An 18,919-nucleotide genomic window follows, 5' to 3' on the forward strand; every position below is an offset into this window, starting at 1 on the left:
CTGGCAGCCATTCAAGATACACATTTTTCAACATACAAATCAACCAAGTAGTCTCAGCTGTAGATCTAGAAAACCAGAAGTCCTCTTGTTGAAATAGCTCCAAGCATGCAGCACTTTCTCGTGTATCAAATGTAAGTGCAGTTGTTTCTCTGAACAAGTTATGTAAATCTAATCATTTCTAAGCTGGAGACACAAATCCAGAAGTTATTGACCTCTCACTGTATTTGTGGGAACTTTTGAATGAATCAAAGTTTAGAAATGCAAAGTGACATTAGTGAGGATTGTATTTCCATGTCTCTGATGGGCAAAAGTCGTGTTCTGGTGCAGAGGTATCTGCACACGCAGTAAAAAGAAAAAAAGCTCTTTGGGGTCTTTATTATTCATGTCTTGTCTGGAGAGGAAATAGCTCTCTGTGTTAAATTTCATTGTCCAAAAACAGACACAGTGCATTAGAAATCTGTGAGTTTAGCAGGAACATAGTCTACTTTTTTTTTTTGCGTTGCTTTCAGTCTTTATTTGGGTTAACTTTGTGCATGGCGGGGAAAATCAGTTGAAGAAGGAAGAGAGCGGGTTGAGAAATGAGTGGGGCCCACTGGTCCCTCAACATCTCTGTGTTGAATATGAAAATATATTATAGCATAATGTGTTCAGTATGCAGGCTTGAAGGAAACCATATGAAAAGATCCCAGACAAAGAGCCTTCTGTGTTCCAACTGACCCCCCTTCCACCCCCATCTTTCGTCTACTTCAACTGAGAGAGAGAGAGAGACAGACAAACAGAGAGAGAGAGGTAAAAAGAGGGAGGTGTGTGTTCAGAGCCATAGGAACTGAAAAGGGGCAGTACACACACTCGCTGGCTCACACAGCCAGACCCAGGTGAGCAGCATGCCAAACCAGCACTCACCAAATAGGACAGAACCCTGGAATTGATCCTGTCTTTTACCTGCTTTATCACCCGCATGCCAATTTCTTTTAGGGTAAGACACTATCTTTGTTTGGAGAGAGAGAGCAAAAGACCCGGGGAGAGAAAGAGTGGAGAGAAGTAAAGGGAACATTTTAGAGACTTAGTTTGAGTAGATGTCAAACATCTGTGCCTGCTGGTTTTCCCTCGGTGCAGACTTGTAGAGGGGTTTGACTCTCAACATTAGCACTGTGATCACTGATATCTGAGCCCATTGTCCTCACTGTGGAGAGCCTGCTGTGTTGCCAGATTAGAGACTGTGCTGTGTAATATTAGGAGGTGTATCCAATTAAAGACTGGCTGGAGCTGTACTGACTTTCTTATATAATTAATTGCTTCCTCTTCACACAACAGTTGAGACCTATTAACTGCTTTACAGGGGCAAATGTAGGGTTATTCTGCCATATGTTACTGTGCAAGTATTCACTAACAATAGCCCTGTCGTTTGCTGTGACAAATGCCCTAAAGGATAGTAAATAATGTTAAAACTTTTAATGATATATGTACACATGTACAATTTTAAAAATGCTCAAGCTTTCTCCCTTTCACGTCTAACAGTCGTCAAATTATGACTCTAATTATTTTGGAAGGTTCCTCCCTCTTGGCAGTCGTTCATGCACACCTACTTCATCTATTTATCTTTGCCTCTTGAAGTTCTCCACCTGTGCTGGATGAGCTGCAGATGTAGCAGACTCTACAAAGATGTTTTTTCCTCTGAATGATTCTTGACTGCACTTTTACAAGTCCTCAAAGTGAAGAGAGAAACAAAAAGAAGGCCACTGTTATTGGATCTGTTCCTTGCAATGTTTAATATGTCAGTCATCATCCAGCACAAGTAGAGGCATGTTGACTATCACAGGCTTCTGTGGAATTGTGAACAAGCAATGCTAGCTTTGTAGCACAACCTACAATTATTTTCTAGTGCTGTTGAAGGCTCTTAAATTGTTTTTTTGTCTGAGCGAGCAAACTCATTTTCACTTGTAAATGGTCTTTACCATTGAAATATTTTTACTTGCCAAACTGTTTGGTATAATGGCAAAGGCTGAGAGATAGCAGTCTTTGCCATTACAGCAACCTGAGACTCAAATGAATGGTTTCAATACAAATAGCTGTCAAAAACATCACTAACGTTCATCACGACTATACAAGGCGTGTAACAGGGAGCTCTGGGATAGATTAGTTGTCAGGGTATGAATCAATCATATGTCAGTAATGTATACAGGAACCCTTTGATTACACGCTAAAGTGGCCTAAATGGGCCAGACAGAAATGATATCCTTGGCTCAATCATAGAGGTCAATGGGAGGCACAGTAAAAATGTGTAGGGGCGGGAGTTGGGCAGAACAGGTGGGCATTGTATAATTCTTTTTGAACTTTAAGGTAATTGAAGGGTGGGAGGCGAAGCAGAGATTACATCAGATTTTAGGTATGGGGGTTGGATATCAAAATTAGTTTGGAAGAAATCCTACATTCGAGGTGGATATTAAGAAGCTAGGATCCACCGAAAACACACAAAACAGGTCGTGGCAGATGGGGGTTTCAAGAATCTTGAGCCGCAGTTGCTTCAAGTCTGCAACACTTCTCATGTCAAAGTTGAATATGCAGCATCTGTTCCTGGTCTGGCAGCTTATGAAAATTTGCAGGCCAGACTGAATACTGTAATCAAATCATTTATTAATCAGTTGGGAGCAGCAGTGTTTGGGTACACCCTCAGCGTGTTGTCAGGAACAATGAGATCTTGGGACAACAATTATAATTCTGAATAATGAAAATATAGCAGGATATAGCCACTAAGCATCAGTGTCTGAAAAGAGTGAATCAGGGAATCAAACTGCTATTGTTAGAGTCCTGACAATAGCAGTTTGACAATAACAATACCGGCCTTGATCTTTTCCCTCTAGACACGGTCACAACACTAGGCTGAATTGTGCAGGGTTTTTGTTTTTTTTCTAATGAGATTAAGAATGGATTTCTTTGAATTTATTTGCTTAGGATCAAATGGAGGGTCCTCCTACGACTGTCATGAATTATCAAAGACTGTCTCCATAAAACACATAAGTGCATGCACACCTCTAGGAGCAATTAATGTGGGAAATGTTAGCAATGACTGTGGGATTCACAAGAAAAGCTTTAAAAATGACAATGTGTGTAGTTCCCTGCACAGCCCACCCACTCTTGAGGATTGCACCTCAGCAACAACAAACACAACCATGATCAGCCTCAAGAACAGACAAGTCCGATCAAGGAAAAAGATGTGAAAGCACTGATTTATAATAAACATTGCCAGGGGCTTATTAGCTTTTAGGGGAGTGGGGGCCACGATACTGTTGATCTAATGAAATGCTTTTTCAGATAGGAGTGGCGGTGGGGGGTGACACATGTCACTGTAGGATGTTCAGATCTTTGTCTCTTCATGCTGCATAAAAGCCTTTAATCCACAGTTCCCTGTGTTGTGCATCTCAGGCCCCGGGGTAGAGATATAACGGTTTTTGGCAGGTTTAGAACTGATCCCAAACATTACAGCTCTAATAAGTTGTGACCTTCCTTCCCTGCTTGGAGGAAAAACTAAGTTTATCATGTTCCGACTTTTATGAAGGCATTACTTTATTTCCTTGCCACCTTTATAGTTTGAATGGAGTTCAAAGAGCAAAGGCTGATCTTCCTTATTACATCCCGCCTCAAAGCGGTGATTTATCGTAATTTTCAGTATTTGTGTGTTCGTTCATACGTCATCATCTCAAGGTCATCATCTCAAAATGAGATGATGACCTTGACCTCGAGAAAACTAGGTCAAGGTCAAATTTCAACTTTTGTACACTCCGGAACCGGATAAGATATAAAGACGAGGGAGAAGGCCAGTGTGAGTATGACCATAGATCAAAGCTAGAACTTTGATCTATGACAGTAGATCAGAGCACTAGCTTTGATCTTTGACTTATGCAAGTAGGTCAGGGTAAACATTTGAATTCAGGGGAGTCGCGGGATGTTGCAGTCCGTGACTGCATTGGTTCTTGTTTGTCTTAGAAATGGAAAAGGAGATAGATTTATGCTGTCTCATAGCAAACCAGCCAAGAAGACTATATTAAAATGTTCCTCAAGTCACTTTCTAAAAACCATTCCAATTAGTGAAAAACTGCAGATTCCCTGTTATTACAGAGGTCACATCTTTTGGACTAGTTCTTTGAAACCATTATGTGTAACACTTTAAATCCTGTACAAGGCAATGGGCTTTAAGACGTGCCATTACATAAAGACTGATGATGGAAAATTAAGTAGTTTTACCAGCTGTGTGCCAAGCTTTGGTTTCTGAAAGATGCTGATAGATTTAGCATCCAGTTTTTCTCCTGCCAGATTCAGATGACACAACTGCAGACAGCATTGATGAAACTGTAACTCCTTTTAACCTGCATATTTCTCTGTTTTTGCAGGTGGACCTGGACATAAAAAGGGCATGGATAGGGATTAAATAAAAGAAAGCAACCCATCATTTCTACAGCCTAGTCCAAACTTCAAATCTGAATTGTGGAGCTGAAAGCTATAGCATTGCTGTATTCATGACAAACCTTTTACGTATTAATCAAAACTATCACAAAAAAAATAAGAATAATTTTCCTCCCGTCAGCAGTGGGGTATGATTTTGATGCATGAGAAATAAAGCAGGCCTTCAGAACAAAGAAAGCTTAATGACATTGGAACTCTGAATGTCTCGGGAACAGCCTTTTCAGATTGAATGTTATTCCTCACATGTACCTCACAGCAGGAAACCATCATATAAACTGTTGGCACCATAGAGTTATGATCTCCAAGATAAAGGGCAGAACCTTTTCTCCCAAAGAAAAACAATCTGTTTGCTGGAGATAGGGATGTAGACTGAAAACATGTTTTACTGACCAAAATTGTAGAAGAGGGGGAGCAAGATCTGGGAAATAAAAAAGGAGTGGAAAGATGCAAATAAAGAGGGCTGGACTGTTTCTCCGCACTTCTTGCCAGATTTTTAGGAGATCACAACAAACTACAACTTCTGTGGAGAGCATCCAGAGGAACATATTCATACATCGAAGCTGACTTTATTGGAAGGTCCAGCTAGGTCTAAAATAAGGCTTTCTAAGGACCTTAAGTAAGATGTCACTTCTGCTGTCAAATTCTGGCTGCCTACAGAATATTTGAGGGAATATTGCTGAAAAGAGAGCCATGACCACATGCAGCAACTTGGAAAGCTGAGCTTCTACCCTCTTCGTTCCTTTATGTGTGTTTTTTATTTCTAAATGCATTCAGTGCCTGCCAGCAAGGACTAAATCTTTCATCTTCCAAATGGACTGTGAGTTTTATTGAACTGACTAGAACAAAACACATTTCCCTGCTGAGGAGTTTTGTTTCTGCTCTGGCAGAGGAATTTTCAACTGTGGATAAAGATGGAGATGGAGAAGGGACATATGTCTCTCAGGAGAGGGGTGAGTTGGAGTCCAGGAGGATTGAGGAAAACTTTCAATGCAACACAAAGTGTGCAAACACCTGGGATGGAGTGCAATGCAGCATGGGAGAAGACAGGATACAACAAAGAACAGATGAGTCACAAAACAAGTAAGTCTTTAGTTATTTGGGATTTCTGGTCTTATTTAGGGAAGTCCAAGAAGAACAACATCGCTTCTTGGCCTTTTGGCTAAGATCAAGTGTAGTATCTGTTCTTAAAAAACAACAACAACAACAACAACAAAAGAAGAACAACATGTATTATTTCTAAGTTGCTTCATTATACAATGACATAGTTACAAATGTATTTGCAGTAGTTTGTTGGAGTGTTGCCTTAATATGACATTGTGGCCTGAATTGCAATCATTAATCATTAACCATTATTAATCAATATTTAATAGAAAGCCTGCAACAGAGAGGAATAGACAAATGCAGGTATACCTTATGCTATATCATTAATTGATTTCAGGAAGCATGATGTAAGTCAAAAAACGACGTTTGTCGAATTAACTTGACTCCAGGCTAAACTGAAAATAATTATTCCTGGTTCTGGACTGTACTTCATTTATGAATGCATGTTCATTAATACATGGTTAATAGGAATCTATAAAGCTTAGAAACAAATACAATTTGTTTTTCAATATAGTACAGAAAAAAATATCAAAATTTAAAAATACAATTTGGCAATGTTTGCCATACATCGCAGACAATGTGTTTATGAATGAATGATAAAATAAATACCTTTTTTAAGTTTCTAAACAAATACAAGAATTGTTATTATTTATAAGTCAAATAAAATGACGTAAACTTATTTTTACGTGTAGTTTTTAGAGAACTGACGTATAATCGAGAATGACAAAACTTGAAATGAAGTAGGACGAGGTATACCTGTACAAGTCGGGCATTCTGATAATCATTGGAATCCATGCCATAAAAATAGAACAATTATATTGATCCATCAACAGGGAGAGAGAGATGGCGGAGTGACAGGCTGCCACGTAGTGACATACTGGGAGCAGTCAGCGGTTTAATGTCTTAATGGGGGTTACCTCAGCAGTGAACTGCCAATTCTTCATCTATCAGTTCAGTTCTCACATCATACTGTGGTCCACACTGCTTTTGTACCAGCTATCCCCATTGCCCAAGTCAAATCCCTGTGGACAGAGCTGCTGTCACCTACCAACAATTTAAATGATTAAAATGAAAATAGTGGCCGCCCTATAAGTGAAAGAACTGTAATCATTCATCTCTGTCAAAGGGGAGTCAATAGACAATGCAGACACAGACAATAATGGGCTAATGCGTTGCAAATGCTTTTAGGAAACTTTTTTCTGAAAGTTTTATTTACTTTTACAACTGATGTATGTAAAATATGCAAAAAAGGCATTCACAACCCACAAAAAAACACAGACCATTATGGTGTTAAATTACAACATGGAGCAGGACTGAACAATTTCATCTGGGAAGCTAATTACCCCTGGGGTGTGATAGTCTACAAGATATTACTTGGTAAGGAAGCACAACAGAGCAGTAATGACCATCAGTCATCAGTCCACTAGGTCTAGGGTTAGGGACCAGAGATAGCCATCTCAAGCCTTATGTGGACAAAAATTTTGAGTGTAAACTGGTAATAGAGAGGTGCGAGTTCACCCTCTGAGCACTACCAAGGCACCCTTGAGCAAAGCACCATCCCCATACAAGCTGCTCATAGGGCGCATCATGAAGCAGCTGCCCGATGCTCTATCTCTTACTATTTGCTTGCATGCCTACAGGCTCCTTGTGTGTGTGTGTGTGTGTGTGTGTGTGTGTGTGTGTGTGTGTGTGTGTGTGTGTGTGTGTGTGTGTGTGTGTGTGTGTGTGTGTGTGTGTGTGTGTATTTCAGGTCCTGTACAATATACATATGTGTGTAAAAAAAAAAGGCTGAAGCGGAAAAATAATTTCCCCAGGGAGATAACAAAAGTGTGTTTCTTCTTTTTTTCTTCTAATTGTCCCATATATAAACCTATGGACATTTTAAGTCAAGCATAGTTTCCCATCACTCATTCCTTACCAATTAGTTTTCTCAAATGGAGCAAAGATCAACCAAAAGCAACACAAAGCACAGTTAATTGACAACATTTCTACAAATGTAACAATACAATCATCAGGGCTTGGTTTCCTCTTTTGAGCTGTTCTTTTATTTCTCCCATGGGAGTAAATGAGACATTAGGTCACATTCAGTGGGTAAAATCCCAGGACCTTTGTTAATCCTTGTCTTTCCATAGTGCTTCTCACATCACCCACAGCGCTGGTGTTGTCATCCCAGTCACCCCACGGCCATCGCCCAAAGAGAGATAACATCCAATAACGTAATCTGACCTATGATACACAAATGTGGGATTGGCCTCTGACTTAAATCCTCCTGCTGTGTAGGAGTTTGCTGTTTGCCCTGGGCCAAGAGGTTGAGGGATGAGGTAGAGAAAGTGGAAAAAGAGGTTGAACAATGATATGTGGAGTTTTTTGAATAATTGCCCAGGGCTTAGCTTTGACTCTGCAGGAAGACAGGAAATTCCTGCACTGCCCTTGGAGCTTAGAGCCCAGAGGGTTCAGAGAGGGCAGGCGGTTGGGGAGCATGCTCAATAAATACACTCATGGTGAAATCCAGACACAGAGGGTGGGTGCTAGACCCCTGTAGTCTCAACGTTTTAATCCATACACAGATAATCTGTTCTATCTTGTCTCTCTTTCCACTTTAGAGACTGCAACAATTGTCAGACACTTCGTCACCGTCACAGGACATAAGAGATAAGTCACTCAATGACGGCCATTGATTGGATACCACTCCAGAACTAACATAACAAAGTGCAGTCCGTGTCAAGCTGCCGAAAACATCAATACTTTCACAGCAGAAGCCCTGAGCTCTTCCCTCAGAGGCATGTCTCTGTGTTTATAATAAGTGGAAACCCTGTAGAGGTGGTGCCACAGATTTGCAAAAGTGAAACAGAGCTGTAGGCTGTGCTGTCTGTCATCTAGCTTCCAGCAGACTCCCTCCCTCCCTGTCTGTGTGCTGGACTGCACAGAAAAAGTAATCTGATCCTGTGTCTCGCTACAGAAAGGGGGTGTAAAACTATCAGACGCAGTTAAAATTGAAAACTCTTGTGGAAGTACTTCAAACCAGCGGAGCTCAGAATATGACATGAGAAAGGTAAGGGATTAGACGCTGAGATGGAAGATTAAATCCCTAATGATTTACTTTAACTTCATCATTAGGATGTTTTATAGCCTTGAATAAAAATGGAGGTAAAGCTTGTACTTGTCTGTCTTATTATACCACTTGCTATTTTGTAGTGTTTCTGAAGACATCATTTAAGTTAATGTGTAAGGCACTTTTCTCCTCAAAGAAGAAAAAGTTGTGACTGAAGTTCATTTAACTTAAGCCTTGCTGTATAATCTGTCACTCAATTTTGACACCTGCGATAATGCTGTACATTTTAAAAGAGGGGTTTTTCCCCTCAAATCATACTGTTTTCCTGTTGTTCATAGCTAACATCGTTATTATTGGCCTCAATATTATGCCATAAATAAATGGTTGGAATATTTAATTTGGTAATAACCAATGTTCAAATCGACTGTACATATTCATTTATAGTAAGTCCACAGTCTGTTAAAAGGTTGTATTTTGTTTTCAAATCAGTTCTCTGTTTTCGCCATGATATTAATGTCTGATGGGGTTTACACCTGTATGTTATTCAATAACCAGTCTCCCTGTCCCTGGAGGCAAGACGTTTATATTGAGGACACTTCATTTCAAGCCTCACTGCTCTCCCTCTGAAACATTAAAGGAGTCTGAATTATTTTAAAAAAAAGACACAGCTAGTTAAAAGGGTACAACTCAGCTTTGTCTTAAAATACTAACCCATATTGCAGAGCTTGATAGAAACTACTGAATCTTCTGTAAGTACCTATAATAATGTGTACATCTCTTTACCTGTGTACAGGTTTGTTTATTTCTCAGCAGTTTATAATTGATTGATTCCAATGGTGGCCCTCTGATAATGTTGTCACCCTTGATATATTGTTATCACAAATTTGTAAAGTGGGTAATAACATTTTATTTAATCACATCCTGTTTTTTTCCCAGTTACCTTTAGTTTCGATAACTTATTATAATAATTTATGATAATGTTGAAATACTTCCTTGCTGAAAAAAACCCCACTGACATCATCCAATATTTTGTTCATGTAAATTGTTTGCAACTGTCCAAAATAACTGCAGGCTCTATAGTCCCAACTTTATCAAAGCAATATGGTAAAAATGTTACTAAACCTTCACTTTTGAACGTCAAATGAGTTTATAAAAAAGGAATTCAAAAACCTTGCAAAAGTTAATTCTATTACGGTGAGTGTAGACTTTAAATGTATAAAATTAATGACAGATGGATATTATTTGTTTATTGGGGAGTAATCATGTAGCTTTATGGCCTACTCTGTGCCAGGAAAAACTGCTAACAGAATGAGCTCCACGGGAAACCCTTTGAAAGTACTTATTTACAGAAAATAAATGTTTTTGACACATGATTATCTCAAATGATATGACTTCCGGGATACATCACATTCTTAAATGAAAGAGTCATGGTTCCACCAACTGTCTGAAAACCTCCTGGAAGTTAAAAATCTTCCATCTGTCAAACTTACATGAATTAGATGAATGTTAAACCATGTGCCACCACAATGGGTTATTCCCCCTAACAATGTCCATCACAGAATCTATGGTGTTAAATTTTTACTATGCCAAAAGAAGCGAATAACTTTGATGTTGGGTGTAGTCACTATATTTAAGATGGGAAGAGTTGATTGTATAGCATGTTTATAGACAGCAGTAACAATATGTCATTTTTGGTTGTCATTGATTCTAAACGCTTAAGCTGCAGTTCTGCACAGGCTAACTAGGGAGAGAAACCAAAGGCATGTTGGAAATTCATGCAGGGAGTTTTCCCAGTGGTAGAGGAATGCTCAGGGAGGGACTACTGCAGATGGCAGAGGAAATAGCTCTGCTGCCTGAAACAGAGCTCTTAAGCTCAGAAAACAAACGATAACTTCAACATAGACATGTCCCCACTCACAATTGTAGAGTAAGCAGCCAAAGTGTAACAGTATGATTGACATCTATTTCTTTAGTCTCGGTAGGAGACATTGACCTAAACCTCTTTATTAACTTTAGCTTATTTGTTTTTCTCATTAAAATGTGCATTTGAAATGCTGCTCTGCCATGCTTTCTTCATTTCTGTCTCATGCTCCTTTATAATGAACTAAAGCAAAGCCTTGTTTCCCTTGTTGAATTGTTTGGACAAAAACTACAGCCAAAAAAAAAGTTATCAAAACCATATGGTACTGGAACAATTATGTGGGTTTTTAGAGAGGATATTAAATCCCAGAGTTGTTAAAGGTTCGCCCTTTTTGATTCTGTATTTGTTCATGAAAATACTGTAGTGATCTTTAATGTTATGTTCAGGGAGTTATTGTAGTTTAAAAAGTATGTGTAGCCTATTGCTAAGTTTACAACTGTTTATTATTACCGAGATAACTCTCATTTATTAGGCTGTTCTCTCTTTTTATTTTTTTTAACTCTAGATCTGACCCGGAGTGCCACTTTATCAGAGAAAGAACTAAAGGAGGCTCGAGTCAGGAGTCAGATCATAGCTGCGCAGCTTACTATCCCTTCCAATTCCAACTCCAGAGGCGTGCAGCTCTTCAATCGACGCAAGCAGAGGGTCAACGCCTTCACACTTGAAAGTTGTGGAGAGGGGTCAGAGGAGGGCAGAGCTGAGGATGTGAAAACCAACCTCTCAGCTAACAAGCTAACATGGGCAGAGAAGAGCAATGAGGAAAAGGATAGAAAACTGAACTTTAAAAATAACACTACTAACCCGCTTTTGTCACACCCTGTGCGAGTGCATGTAGTCAGTGATAACATGGAGGACCCAGGTAAAGACGACTACAAAGAAAAAGACATGGAGGACCATGTTATCCAAGACAGACTGTTTCTTCCTGTCAAGGAAGAGCAGGAAGAAGAGGAAGCAACAGGAGATGAAATCCACGAAGAACTTAAGAACAAAGTCAAGTATGAGATTCCCTCTGGAAATAATAATAATAACGATGTGGTCCTGATTGAACACACTGTTGGGGAGACAAAGATAAATGGATGCCATACAAGACCAACTCTCCCTGGAAAGTTTCTTAATGGCTGCCATAGTACCGCTGGACCTGAGAGGCCATCTGTGCTTACATCCAAACAGACAAACACCATCATCAATCGAACTGCCAGGCCATTTTTGTCACCACTGACAGTTGCATCTCCAGGGGCAGTCAGTCCTGTTATGGACATTCCCCCTCCTCCTTCTTATGACACACCACCTCTCCCTCCCTTCACCTCTCCGCAACCAGGGGCCTTTTCACCTCCTCCTCCACCTCCATCATATCCCACACCTCCTCTACCATCATTTACAAACCAACCCCCACAAATCTACTCCAGTCCTCCTTCACTGTCCCCAGTCATGTCCGCTTTCTCCCCTCCACCAACCCAATTCCCTGTTCTATCTGTATCTCAGTACCCACCCATGCCACATTATGGACCTCCCATATCACCCAAACCCTCCACCTATGTTCCACAACCTGCTGGAGAAAGGAGAGCGGTAACACCAATCAAAACAGGAATACTTGAGGATGGTGCTGCTAGAAGGGCAAACAAGAAGTCAATGTTCACTTTCAAAGAGAAGCCAGTGGTATCTCCAAACCCGGAACTGCTCTCTCTGGTGCAGGGGGCAGATGAACGAAAGAAACATGGACAGAGACCTGTACCTGATCCAGCATCTGAGGAAGAGTTGCTGGCACTGGGTGCTGAGGCCTCCAACTTCCTTGCCAAGGAAGAGGACAAGGTCGAAGAGGCAAGAGCTCCAGAGTGGGCTTCCTGCCTCAAGAGCTCTAGGACTCAACCAAGGGCAGTGCACAGGCCAGAGCAGACACTCACTAACGTTTCAGGAAAAGGGGCTGAGCTGTTTGCCAAGCGTCAGTCTAGGATGGAAAAATATGTTGTTGAGAAACAAAGCACAGGTCAAATTAGGTCTCAGTCTCCCACAATGTCCCTGCCTCCATCTTGGGTGTATCCATCAAACATGCCAGGAAGAGTCAAAGCAATGGCCAAAAGCTCTGAGATGACTGCACAGCTTTCACAAAATCTTAAGGCCCAACAAGCCGTCAAGCAAAAACCAAAGGCAAAAGCTTCAGCACCAGAGCCAACTCCAGAGCCACCTCCATTGGAAAATGGTTGCTCCAAGATAGAGATGGATCTGTCAAGGCACAGGCCTTACCAACTTAACTCTTCTCTCTTCATCCTTAACCCAATCAAGGACCCCATTAGTACTCTACCCCGAAGAGCACCACAGTCCAAGAACCTGATGTCTACCCAATCTTTCACTCGACAGGTTTCCTTACCTAACAATCCTCCTTCTAACTTCAGTGTTCAGCATATGTCTCCACAGCTGCCTCTCAGCCCCACAAGAGGTGGAGAAGAATATGCATCAAGTCCAGCCTCTGCTCAGCCAAGAGCTGGTTCTTCCATGTCCTCTTTTTCTCCAGATCGAGTGTCTTCTCCACGTTCAGGTGTCCAGACACCAAGACCTACATTTTCTGCCACGAAGGCAGGGATTACCCCACAGGTGTGGAGACCATCTCACTACCATTTTTAGAAAATATCTTTAGATTTAGGAGATTATTTTGTGGACATCACACATGATTTTAATGGATTTAATTCAATATAATGCACTTATCGCTTCAGCTCATATATTGTTTAATTTTATTTTTAGCTAAGTAGTCAAACAGTAGATTACGTTTGCACTAGTGCTGTCAGGCGATTAGGAAAATTAATCTAATTAATTACAGGATTTGTAATTAATTAATCTAATTAATTGCATTTTAATCTCATACCTGCTGAAGGCCCCCAAATAAAGAATTTGAATTCCAGGACATTACAAAATTGTAGTGTATGACTAATCAATAGATAACACCAAGAAGAGAAGATTTGAAATCTGCATTTTTATTGATAAAATGTGCTTTATAAATGAAATTCAAAAGAAAAAAGGCCAAGAACATCAGCAAACCAATTAGGTCAGGTGCATTTTTCAAAAATGCAATACAAATACAGTTAAATAAAATAAATTCAGAAATAAAATAAGGCTGAGTCTCAAATAGGCACATAAGCAGACTCTGGTTCAAAATAAATACTAGAGCTGACTCAATACAGCAATTCAAAATGAATAGTGTAACACGCCTCTAAATAAGGCAACATCAATAGCAAGATGCCAACAGACATTTCCTTTAAAACTGTAAGCTAACGTTACAGGAACTGACAACAGACAACTCTGTGTCTTTGACATGTTTTTCATTTAAATGATACATTAGGCTGGAGCTGCTTCGGTGATATGAAAATTCTCTTTTAAAAAAGGTAGAAATCACTGAATTTTTGTTGATAGTCCCGTCTTTGTTCTTTTATAAATAAACTTTTCACCCAGAGGTCCGAGTGGGCTTGCCTCGCTCTCCTGTGTCGCGTCCATCTCTTTTGACTAGTGGCGCAGGTAGGAAGTGACGTCACTGCAGCCTATGGGTCACTCAATAGGCCAAATTTAAAATGCTTGCGTATTGACTTACCACTCACGATTAATTACATTAATTTTTATAGCGCGTTAATTTGCAGCGTAATTAATTAATCTTATTAACGCGTTAAACTGACAGCCATAGTTTGCACATGCAATTGTTTTATTCTCATGTATCGGAAAGCAACTGTTTCCATGCTGCAATACTTGTCAAAAAAGTGAGAGTTTGTATCTTACAAACATGTCAAAGTGAAAACATCTTGACTATTAAATTTTTATAATATCATAATTAGTTTATTAATTACTGTATTTTAAATAAAAATGTGACTTCATGTAATTAGATAACTTCTTAACCCAAAGCAACTTCAATTTTCAATGGTTTTTAAAATATGATTTGACACAACCTCACTCTTTTCCCACTTTGTCTCCCAGTTCTGTCAGCATGCGGGTGATGCTGCTTCAAAGCACTTAAGCAGATGGTCTGGCATCTGTTTCATGATCTATGATTTGAAATTTAATGCTACTCACTGACGAGAGTGAGAGAACTCTTTTTATGTCTTAATGTCTTCAGGGAAATTTACTCTGCTTTCCAGTATTTTCCACCTAAATATATGATGTGTGATTGAATTTTATGATGTTTCAGATCTGCAGGCTGCATATTAATTTGCATCATGGACCTATATATGTCTTCTTTTTGAGAGTTAAAGCAGTAATTCCAGAAGCATTTAATATAGGACAACATCAGTCACTGTTGCTTTAGACTACCGGATTTATCTGTGGTTTACTTCATAAACCTTGTTTTACTGCTCTCTTCTGCCCTAATACTATACTGTCTGTTGGACTCATGTTTCTATTAAACTGAATCTTTCCTTCTCTCATTAAAGCTCTGTGTTAACACTGCCAGTATCTCTTTCTCTTTTTTCTGACTTTACTTTTATCAACCTTAAATTTAATATCTTTGTTTCACTTTCCTGCCTGTGACTGCTATGTACACAGACAACACAATACACTTCTATTTTAGTACACAATATGTGACATTTTAAATCCACAACGAATTATTAAAGCTTTTCAGTGAATTTCACTTATGTGTATCCATGTTAAGGCCTGACCGTTGCTCTTACTTATGTCTTTATGGGTCTCAGACATACAGACTAATGGAACGACCCATTACATGGGCCTTGTTTGTTTCTCAAATGACGTGAACTTTACAAATATGACATGTATGATTAATATAAAAAAAACTTACCTCCACAAGATACAAACAAATTAGTTCTTTCTGTAACACTTAAGTTAATCTTCATGTTATTGCAATAGTGGAGATACTTTAACTTTCAATTATGTGCGTAAGTTGTAACGCTTCTCTTGTTTCAGTCCAGTAACTTTATATCCCTGTAAAGGTTGACCACTCAGGAATTTCAGATGACAGCCACCTGAGAGAGACATTAAAGATCATACCGATGTGTGCTGGTGGCTTTGCTTATTGGAAATTACACATATGAAGGGGAAAAAAGAGATGACCTGAAAAGTCATGAGGCTCATAGAGAACACAGGCAATGCAGGCGGCAGCTACTGTATTATCAAAACAAATCCACTTAGCATAGTCAAGCTTTGACTCAATGGTTGAGGTATATCAAGTTTCACACCAAAAATATTGGTCTGTTAGGATTATATGGAGAACAAGATTTGTTGTGTGTATTTTAAATGCATATACTGTAATTTAGAACTACATTTATTTATTCCAAAGCTCATTAAACACCATAAAATCATAAAAATATGATATTTGCCATGCATGTGTTATATTTTCTTTGCTCCCAATGGTCTAAAAAATATTGTTTGTCATGGTCCAACAGAAACCAAGGGACACTTCACTTGAAACCTCCAGAGAGACACCGACACTAACCAGAACACCCAGCTTCATCAGACGTTTCAACAGCCCAGAAGGCCATGCCAGTAGAACCTGGACTCCTAGTCTCCAAACGAATCAGCCATCGGCCAATGTCTCCAGTCACACGGTTATTTCCCCGGTGTCCTCTCCGAGTGTTACAAGATGCCAATCACCTATGGCAGCTCAGAATATCTCTTTTTCTCCTGTTACATCCATTAAAACATCAAATGCCACTTCTGCATGTTCTCCTCCCTGGGGTTCAAGATGTCATTCCCCAATGGTGAGCCAGAATACCCATTCCTCCAGCATCTCCTCCATTCCCAGGCCTTCTCAAACATCCATGATTAATCTGAGATGTCAGTCCCCACTAGTAAGCCAGCATACCCAATCATCCACTGTTACTGCCACATACACATCCAGACCTTTCCAAACTTCTCCAACCACATCTCCACAAGCTCTGCCTTGGGGATCAAGATATCAGTCCCCAATTCCAAGCAATGATACTGGTAGTACCGCTTCCATACCCAGACCAATCCAAACATCTACATTCACATCTCCAGTCTCTCCTCCTTGGGGTTCACGTTCCCAGTCTCCTGCACTCTCTCAGACCAGTTTATCCTTCAAGCCTGTGCACACATCCTCTGCTACCTCTCCCATTTCTCTACCAAAAGACAATCGCTGCATGTCTCCCATTATTCATAATGCAGACTCTAAAGCCAGCCATCGCCTCCTTGCCAAGAACATCATCAATGCAGCCAAACGTAAAAACAGCCCGTCGCCTGGAGCACTAAGCAGTCACAGCCTCCCAATCTCACCTGTGGGACATTCCTTTTATGGCTATGACTGTCAAAAACCACCCATCAGCCCTTTACAGTCACGGGTGTTGGGGGCCCAGTCTCCTTCCTTCACCAGCCCACCTCCCACTCCAACACAGAGGATTTGCTCACCTGTGAGGCTATACAATACTCGTTCCCTCACTGACTCTGATGCGTCTGTTGAGTCTGAAGACTCAGGCCTTCGATCCCCTGGTTTCCACTCCTATAACACTTGTCCCCGTGGCTGGGGGGGTAGCCTGAGGGTGAAGAGGAGCACCATCTCTACTGACCTGTGAGGGTGCAAATGGCAATTAAACCATTATTTCACTTTATAGATTTTCATGGCATTGCAAAAAGAGTTTTTGATGGCATGTCAAAATATCAATATTATATAAGGTACTGCTTTGTAACTATGTTGTATCATGATATTATTAGTCTTTGATATGACTCACTTTCAGAGTATGGACTGACGAAAACAAGCTTTGTATCTAACACATATGCTGTGGCTTGTCAGATTCTTATCTAACAGAAAGCGTGAAAGTCAAATTAACCAAACAGATTTGAAAGCACTTGAATGAATTAATATTTTTCACAGCTTCACAACAAACAGACTTTCACAGCCACTGTTTCAGTTAAAGAAGACTGTTAGTTTTAAATATTATTACTGTAGAGTCATAATGTTTGCTCATCTGACTCAAGTCAAAATGGGAAGAGACTTCAAACTTGGAGTCTTTGCAGTGTGGAATAATAACGTGTAAATATAAAGCTCATTTGACTGTGCAGACATAAAACACTCCTGTCTTACTGTGTTAAAGATTAAATATAGGATGAATACTGATTCTGATTACACAGCTTAAAATCAATTTCCATCACTTTTCCATCGCATGTTCCCATTGGTAGGAACACGTGTTATTCACATTATTACACATGGCCAAGGTGTTACCACAGTTTATTGTTTTAGTTTAATTAGTAGAAAATCTATGCAAAATTATCACAGTGCAATAATCATAGTGTGAATATGTTGTTTTTGTGCTGCATTTGCTAAAATGAATGTAAACTTTATGAGTAGACTTAAAAGTTTTCACAGCATTTAATAACGAATGATGAAAGGCAATTCACTCAATACCCAATATCTGTTGATATCCATATTTAATAGACTATTGATTGCCCAATAGGAAACCAACACACAGATTTTTATTTTGCTTTTGCTGATCATGAACATTCTGTTTTATACCAGTCTTTTTTCATATTATTGACAGTTCTTATTGCACAGTGTCTCTTTGAGGTTGAGTAGCAAATGCTCGTGTGACACAAGTAGAGAGGGAACAACTAAAATTTCATAGGGAAAGGCATTTAAGTGAATGTTGTATGTTGTGAAACTGATTGAGAGAAAGGTATCGGAGGAACAAATGGTATTTTGATATCGTAACTCCATAATGTACATACTCTTTAGCTTCTGATGTGATATTTTTATACTTTCATTGCACTTCTGTTTATTCCATGTCATTTTTAAGATAATATTTGATTTGCTCAAAGACCAGCCAATGCATATCCTAGTTTACAAATCAGAAAACACTCAATCACACAATTCAACACACTAACATAATGTTGGTCACCGACTATTGCCTTCAGACCACAGCAAACATTCTCTTTCAATTGTGGGGTCACTGAAGGTCATTTTCATTTTTCTCAGTCCTGTGCCAGCCAACACAACAAGTCATCCCTTCACTGAGTGGCATTCAAACGAAAAGCATCAGCACATTCTCAAATATTAACTTCTATGTGTCTTTTGACTGACAAGGACACCTGCTGCATGGTGACCTGGCTCCTTCAGCCGGATTAAGTTTATCACTGTCATGGATTGGTTTCAAACTGGGTAACCTCTGGTCAAAGCAAACACTGCTGACATCCACACATATTGAGAATATTCATTTCACCTTTGAATTTTCAAATTGATTTTTTGTTATGTTTTTGTGCATGCTTGCATTCTTTTAATACAGATAGTGTTTCTCTCATTTCATAACTGTATGAAGTCATGAATACAAAATAAAAAGTTAGCACAAACCAATTTCAATAAGGATATTTGTTTCTTGTTTTATTTTTACACTTGATCACACCCTCAGCTGAGAATAATGGTATAATATAATGGTATAAAATTAAAT

At 39.5% G+C, this 18,919-nt stretch overlaps 1 protein-coding gene and 1 pseudogene across 2 annotated transcripts; both read left to right on the forward strand.

Moving 5' to 3' along the window:
• The first annotated feature begins 842 nt into the window (after window positions 1-842).
• LOC137602626 (synaptopodin) lies at window positions 843-18,823 on the forward strand. Of its 2 annotated transcripts, none has more exons than XM_068325512.1 (4): window positions 843-976; window positions 4,389-5,541; window positions 11,041-13,124; window positions 15,908-18,823. In XM_068325512.1, exons 2-4 carry the CDS (start codon window positions 5,373-5,375, stop codon window positions 17,051-17,053), a joined length of 3,399 nt encoding a protein of 1,132 aa, XP_068181613.1. In that variant the 5' UTR covers window positions 843-976; window positions 4,389-5,372; the 3' UTR covers window positions 17,054-18,823. The 2 variants fall into 2 exon arrangements, with proteins under 2 accessions (XP_068181613.1, XP_068181614.1); XM_068325513.1 differs by having other exon boundaries at window positions 865-875.
• On the forward strand, window positions 5,601-5,769 carry LOC137603264 (U2 spliceosomal RNA; annotated as a pseudogene).
• Window positions 18,824-18,919: the final 96 nt, after the last annotated feature.

The sequence above is a fragment of the Antennarius striatus genome, chromosome 10, assembly GCF_040054535.1.
Source record: "Antennarius striatus isolate MH-2024 chromosome 10, ASM4005453v1, whole genome shotgun sequence".
Classification (NCBI taxonomy): domain Eukaryota; kingdom Metazoa; phylum Chordata; class Actinopteri; order Lophiiformes; family Antennariidae; genus Antennarius; species Antennarius striatus.